A 7424-nucleotide genomic window follows, 5' to 3' on the forward strand; every position below is an offset into this window, starting at 1 on the left:
AGAAACTAAATTCATAAAAATAAAAATATAGAAACTAAATTCTAAATTCTGAATAGCCTAAACTAGAATTGTATTTTTTTAATGGAGTGGCATGATTTCTTAAATATAATTTAATATAATTTTAATAGTAAAAAGGTTATTAATATGTATAATAATTTTAAAAAAGAAACAATTATATTAATTTAAAAATAAAAGCAATACTTCCAAATATCTTGGAAGTGATAAATAATATAACGATATAAACTAGATGTAGTTAGGCATTGTTACAGTAGTGGTGCTTTGGTGGCATAATACTAGTATTTGGTCGTCTTTTCAAGGGTGGAACTCCCTTTTCTATTGCCGGGTCCGTTGCACCGTTCAAAGACTTCTCTCTCTCTTGATTTATGGCCAAACCCCAGTGGATTCTCCATTGATTTAGATCCCCTCCTTCACGATCCATCTGTCCCCATTGCTTTCCTGACTCAGTCTCAACTCAGTACTAAACCCCACCACAACTGCGCCCTTTTTCTTGTTAATGCCATGGATGTTACAACTCCGCCTACCATTCAGTTCCCTGTTAACTTCAACTGTTGCCATGATCAAGACCCTTCCTTTTTACCATCTGATGATGATGTTGTTGTCGATAATGATGATGATAAACAGAAGGTCGTCGGTGAAATGGATTTTTTCGCTCAAAGGAGTAATAAGCTTGTTGATGATATCGATGATGAGGAGGTGGAGGAGGAGGAGGACGACGACGACGACGATGATGGTAATCTCATCCACACCTCCGATTCCGACATCAAAGACTCTGCCGATCGGACTAAGCTTCAGCTTAACGTCAACGTCAGTCAACCCTTCCATTCCATTTCTTTGTTGCTAGCGCTGCAGCTTTGTTTTTATTGATGAAATGATGAATTACAAATAAATTGGTTCTTGATTTTCAGACTGGTTTAAATCTGTTAACTACGAATACTAGTAGCGATATATCCAATGATGGTATACATTGTAACACGGAGGATAAACGAGCAAAAGACGAGGTGAGTCAAGTGATGATTTATTTTAAGGATAGGGAAATTTTGTTCTGTTAAAAGAAACATTATTGGGGGTTTTGTTTAGGTAGCTGTTTTACAAGCTGAAGTGGAACGAATGAACACCGAGAACCAAAGGTTACGCGAGATGTTGAGCCAGGTAACAAGCAATTACAACACGGTGCAGATGCATCTGGTCACCCTCATGCAACAACCACCCGATGCAAAAGCCGAAGAACAAGATCAAATAAAACAAATTAAGAAATCAAATGGAGGATTGATGGTGCCAAGCCCAAGACAATTTATGGACCTTCGTCTACCCGCAGTCGATATCGACGAACCTTCGTTGTCTTCGTCGGACCATTCGGGATCGGATTTAGCCTCCAAGGGATTTGGACTGAGAAAGCGTGACAGTAGCGAAGATAGCCCGGATCAAGGGTCCCAAGGCCAAGGTTGGGTTGCTAATAAGGTCCCCAGGTTTAATTCTTCCAAAAACGTTGATCAAACTGAGGCTACCATGAGAAAAGCAAGAGTTTCAGTTAGAGCTAGATCGGAGGCAACCATGGTACGTATGTGGCTCCAAATTCATGATTTTGGTTTTATATATGTAATGTATGGTGTTAGAGTTGGATTTTTATGTATTTATTGAAATCTATAAAAGATCACGGATGGATGTCAGTGGAGAAAGTATGGACAGAAAATGGCCAAAGGAAATCCATGTCCTCGCGCATATTACCGCTGTACCATGGCCGCTGGTTGTCCCGTTAGAAAACAGGTATAGTTTTGAAGAACAATGATGGCGATGGGGAATAATATATAATTAATGAATGAATGTTGAATATTGTGGACAGGTTCAGAGATGCGCAGAAGATCGAACAATCCTTATTACAACATATGAAGGAAATCACAACCACCCTTTGCCTCCAGCTGCAATGGCGATGGCTTCCACGACTTCATCCGCGGCACGAATGCTGCTATCGGGTTCGATGTCGAGTGCCGATGGACTAATGAACTCCAATGTTCTTACAAGAACTATCCTGCCTTGTTCCTCCAGCATGGCTACTATATCAGCTTCAGCCCCATTCCCCACTGTTACCTTGGACCTAACCCAGACCCCAAACCCTTTTCAGTCCCCCAGGCTGACCCCAGGCCGGTTCCAGGTCCCATTTCCCAATCCACCCCAAAATCTTGCCAATTCCCCTGCAGCTGCGTTACTGCCACAAATTTTTGGTCAAGCACTTCACACCCAATCCAAGTTCTCCGGTCTGCAAATGTCTGGAGATGTGGGTCATCAGCAACTGCAAATTTCACTTGCTGAAACTGTAAACGCTGCCACTGCTGCCATTGCGGCGGATCCTAACTTCACCGCTGCGTTAGCCGCAGCTATCACTTCTATTATTGGGAGTTCTCAACCCAACAACGCCGCCATCCCTAATGACAATGCTGCCACTGCCAACCTCACGTCTGTCACTAACAGCAGAGCCAACAATGCCACTACTACCAGCAACAGCAACAATAAAATCACCAATAATTCCAGTTTCACTGCAAATTAGAAGAAACCAAGATGATCATCTTCCATTCTTTTATATATTTATATATGTTTATTTAGAAAGAAGGGCATGCCCTTTAGTTTTTTATTTTTATTTTTTTTTTTTCCCTTTCCTTTCGTTAAAGAACAAACTTCAAAAATCAAATTATACGTATCTCTAGCCAGTTTGCTTTTTCCTTCGATTGCTATAAACATTAGAGTAAATTGCACCGGTACCCACCCAAATTTGTCCAATGTTTCGTTTTGGTTAGTTAACTAGGGTTACAATTTCATCGTTAACGTCATTAAAATTGTTTTTTAAACTGTGTGACACTAGTATAATAATAAATTGATTAATATATGTAAAAAGTTGTTGTATTTTTAAGATTTTAAAATTTAATCATTATACTTTAATTTTTATTAATTGAATTCATTTACTTTTCAGATTTCAAAATTTAAGTTCAACTACTAATATTGTTAAATTTGTTGGTATGATATTTTGAAATATAAAATACTCACTTAATAACTATGTAATTAAAAAATAATTTAATGAACTTGAACTTAATAAAAAATTAACCATATTAACAATTAATCCTAAATTTTGAAATTTGAAAACTAAAAGAATTAAATTCTTAAAATGAAAATACAAAGACTAAATTTCAATCTCCAAGTTTTTGGACGAAGTTCGAATCCTAGAATCATTATTATTGGGAAGATTTTACTTGAATATCATCTTAGTCTGAATAGGATTTGACTCAAACTATAAAACGGACGATGACACAAAAAAATATTTTAACTTAATATATCTAGTCCTTGAACTTTTATACTTTCTACCAATTTTGACGATGATTGTATATAAAAAATGATAAAAATTATAAATCATTTAAAAGAAATTAAATTCTTAAAACTACATAGAAAATTATAAAAAGAAGATATAAGTAGATATATCAAAATATACATGAGTTAATTTAATTGCTTAAACAAACCCCATTTATCTCCAAAACTTAGAAGTACCTCAGCTGTTGTGGCTGTTACATACAACTTGCGTCCAGCGAAGATCAAACTCAACTCCCACTCCCTCGTGTTATTGCTGTAACTTGGGAGCTATTATAGGTTGGGTTGGGGTAAGGGATGGGAGGATTGGAGTTCGGGTAATGGGGATTGTGGTGAGACAATGGTTTTGTGAAGTCGAAATTGACGAGATTTCGCTCATTGCCAACAACCTCCGCACCCACTGCCGCCTCTTCCTCTCCCCATTTCTCCATCTCCTCAACCGGTCATGCCTTCTGTGTGTGCGTGTGTGTTTTTTTAATGTTATTTATATTTATAAAACAAAAGAAATTATCTCAATTTATGTATTTATGTTTATATATTAATTTTTGTGTATTTTAATTTCTTATGTATATTTGGAAAAAATCCTACATATATATTAAAGTTTCTTATATATTTTTAAAAATATATAATTTTCTATATCTTTTAGAATTTTATTTTTAAAAGAATTTTGATTTCTAATAATGATTATATAAAATAAGACTAAATTGAAAGAAAGTATAAAAATTGAGGACTATCTTTATTATTAAAAAGTGTAACTTGATGTTTTCATTAGTCAATTAATGGTTAAAGTGACAAAAAACAATTTAAAAGTTAAACGATTAAAACAAAATTTTATACATAATTCGGTAAATGTTGATATAATTTACCTTAAACCAAAAAAAAATATATATATATATATATTAACATCAAAAATTAAAATTTTCATAATTTCTTTATATGAAAAGATTGAAAAGGAAATTTTTAATTCAAACCTTTTTTTTTTTTTTTGTCGATAAAGTGGCTTAAGAGAGGCTAGACTATAGGACCACACTATCATTCACTATAAGATGGGATATCAAATTTTCTTTATCCAGCTAAACAAAATTAGTAGCCAAAGTAAGAGGACTATCGAAGAGGATCAAATCCAGTCTCAGCGATCTCCTTGTTTTCACCATAGAATCAAAAACTCGATTATGTTGTTGATTTGCATGACAAAAAAAAACTAGTTGCCATGAATATGTAGCCAGCTCCCGAATGTGTCTACACCGTTGCTGGCCGCATGCTCACTGAAGACAACTTCGATCAGCAAAGCGTTATAGCTTTCAACTTCAACCATTCTAAAACCTTTCGCCCAAGCTACTTGAAGTCCTTCCAAAAGAGCCTTCGCTTCCGCTTCAAAAACTGAAGTAACATCGAGTTTCTTAGCATATCCTAGTATCCAATCATAGTTAGCATCCCTCAGCACCCCTCAAATGGCTGAGATACCGAAATTTATATTTGCTGCCCCCATCAGAGTTGAGTTTAACCCATCCCGCTCTAGGTTACCGCCACTGGCACACTAAACCCGAGATAGCAACACCAGATGGCATGCATTCGAAAGAGCCAAACACTTTAACTAGGACAAAGCTCGTCATAATCACTTCTTTACAACTGATGTTTGAATCTTAAAACACAAACGCATTGCAACATTTCCAAATGAACCAACATATAATGGGAAAGAGAGTGTACCGACCTTTCTAGTGTGGTGAGGGATTATTTTAATAATTTGTTCGACAGAGGTGTTGAAAACTATGTGCTGGTTAGTAGAAGCTAGGGTCACAAAAGCGCATAATAATATTGTGATGGCACCCTTTGTGGCAGATGAACTTAGACAAGCCATATTTTTTATGCCTTCAATGGTCCGGATGGTCTGAATCCTACTTTTTCCCTGAAAATTGAAATTTAATTGGTGACGATGTTGTAGCTGCTTGCACAGGAAGGTTGCAATCAAGTAAATTTCCTACGTCAGTAACAAACACTCTTATGGTCCTTATTCCTAACGTAAGCAAGCTGAATTCTCTCAAATACCTTAGACCAATATCTCTCTATGACATGATGTATAAACTTGTGGCAAAGGTGCTGGCTAACTAGTGAAGATCTTGCTATCTACTATTTTTTAGAATCAATCTATGTCAGTTCCAGGAATATTTATAACTATAGCACCCCTATCCTGTTTCAGTCACCGGATTAGGGTTATAAAACATTATCGGACAAATCAGAACAATTAATTTCAAAACAAATTAATAGTCATTTAATATTAATTACCAAAAGCTCATTACAAACCTAGCAAACATATCCATTTGGGCCTTAAATCGAGCCTTCGAGACCCTAGAAATAGTTCGAGAACAATTCGAGAATAATTCGAGACTAATATAAAACAAATCAGAAAATTTAGGAAAAAGTTGAAAATTTTAGAAACTAGGGTCACACGGCTGTCTGGCCAGGCCATGTAACATAGTCTAGACCGTGTTGACATTCGAAGTAGGGCCACATGGCCGTGTCCCAGTATGTGTGTCCGCCTGTGTGTGTATTCAAAATAGGGTCACACGGCCATGTCGCAGCCCATGTGTGTATCCGATGTTGGGTCACACGACCGTAGGCCGTGTGCTAGACCGTGCTTAAAACTGTTTTGGGAGACGCAGCTATATGGTAGACTGTGTCTTAGACCATGTATAAATTGCACCTAAAAACTTTAAGACATACGGCCGTGTGTGGCACATGGTCGTGTGATAGCTCGTGTGTTCCATAATTAACCCTTAAAACAAGGCATTACAAAGCCAAACCTTGCCCAACAAGCTACTCTATTTGTACATACAATCAATGGACCTAAACACCTTCAAACATTCATAAACATACCAATTCAATCAACCTAAATCTTCTAACCAATATGCCATTCAGAGGCACCTTATTTCATACCAAAATAAAATCAATTAAGAACAAAGTTATAATACTATTTCTTAATTACAAAACTTAGATAAAATAGCTACTTAATGTCAACCATTATCAACTCATTTCACAATTACCAAAATGACCATTTTCATATAGTTTTTATCATGTACAAACCAACCATACCATATATGCATATAACCATTCACAAAAGTAACCAAAACGCAACAAAAGTATAAATGACATTAAACCCTATACATACCATTTATAACCATAGTTCAAATTAACCAAAACTACCAAAGTGTTCACGGGATAGTGTGATAGGTCTTTGACTAAATTCCAACCGTTCGAGCTTCCTATGATCTATAAAATAAAGAAAAATAACTACATAAGCAACGAATGTTTAGTAAGTTCGTATAAACTTAAACATAAACTTACCTTTTTAAACTCAATTTATAAATTATGCATAACATCATTAACATACTAATAAGCTTAATGAACTCCTATTACACCACCAAACTCACAAGTTAGTAAGTTCATACATAATTCTTATAACTTCAACCATATCATAGAACATATCGTGAATGAATTTCCATATACATACTATTCATCACATATTTATTTAGTTCCCTTTTCAATCTATTTATATTCACCAAATTTACCTTTTCATAAGACTATAAACAATCATCAATTTGTATACATGCCTTTCTATTAACCTTTACTTACCTGTTGAACCATCTAGAATTTCATCGGATACTCGGGAATGCTCACAGATAGTGTGTCTTTTCATTTAATTATAACATTTCCTTTTCATTAATGCTCACAGGAGCTATGAATTAGACCTACTCACACGAGCTATGGATTGGAATGTTAGCTACACAAAAAGCTTTGTCTTACTTAATTTTGTCCAATATAAAGGAATTTTACATTTCCGACCATACAAGGCTTCATACGGTGCCATTTTAATACTCAAATGGTAACTATTGTTATATGCAAATTCAACTAACGAAAGAAATTTTTCCCAGCTACCTTTAAACTCTAAAATGCAACAGCAGAGTATATCCTCGAGTATTTGAATTACATACTCAGATTGACCATCTGTTTATGGATGAAATGCAATACTAAAATGTAGTCGAGTACCCAAAGCT

At 35.5% G+C, this 7424-nt stretch overlaps 1 protein-coding gene across 1 annotated transcript; it reads left to right on the plus strand.

Moving 5' to 3' along the window:
* The first annotated feature begins 344 nt into the window (after positions 1–344).
* On the plus strand, positions 345–2678 carry LOC108471432 (probable WRKY transcription factor 31). The gene is made up of 5 exons (XM_017773050.2): positions 345–825; positions 927–1019; positions 1099–1575; positions 1672–1785; positions 1862–2678. The coding sequence occupies exons 1-5, from the start codon at positions 520–522 to the stop codon at positions 2561–2563; spliced, it is 1692 nt and encodes a 563-aa protein (XP_017628539.2). The 5' UTR covers positions 345–519; the 3' UTR covers positions 2564–2678.
* Positions 2679–7424: the final 4746 nt, after the last annotated feature.

This window comes from Gossypium arboreum, chromosome 11 (genome assembly GCF_025698485.1).
Source record: "Gossypium arboreum isolate Shixiya-1 chromosome 11, ASM2569848v2, whole genome shotgun sequence".
Taxonomy (NCBI): domain Eukaryota; kingdom Viridiplantae; phylum Streptophyta; class Magnoliopsida; order Malvales; family Malvaceae; genus Gossypium; species Gossypium arboreum.

Excerpts from the sequence above, each read along its gene's own strand:
- LOC108471432 (XM_017773050.2), top strand. The coding sequence starts at position 520 with ATGGATGTTACAACTCCGCCTACCATTCAGTTCCCTGTTAACTTCAAC. Across the intron at positions 826-926 it reads AGCTTCAGCTTAACGTCAAC|ACTGGTTTAAATCTGTTAAC; the intron begins GTCAGTCAACCC and ends CTTGATTTTCAG. Across the intron at positions 1,020-1,098 it reads ATAAACGAGCAAAAGACGAG|GTAGCTGTTTTACAAGCTGA; the intron begins GTGAGTCAAGTG and ends GGTTTTGTTTAG.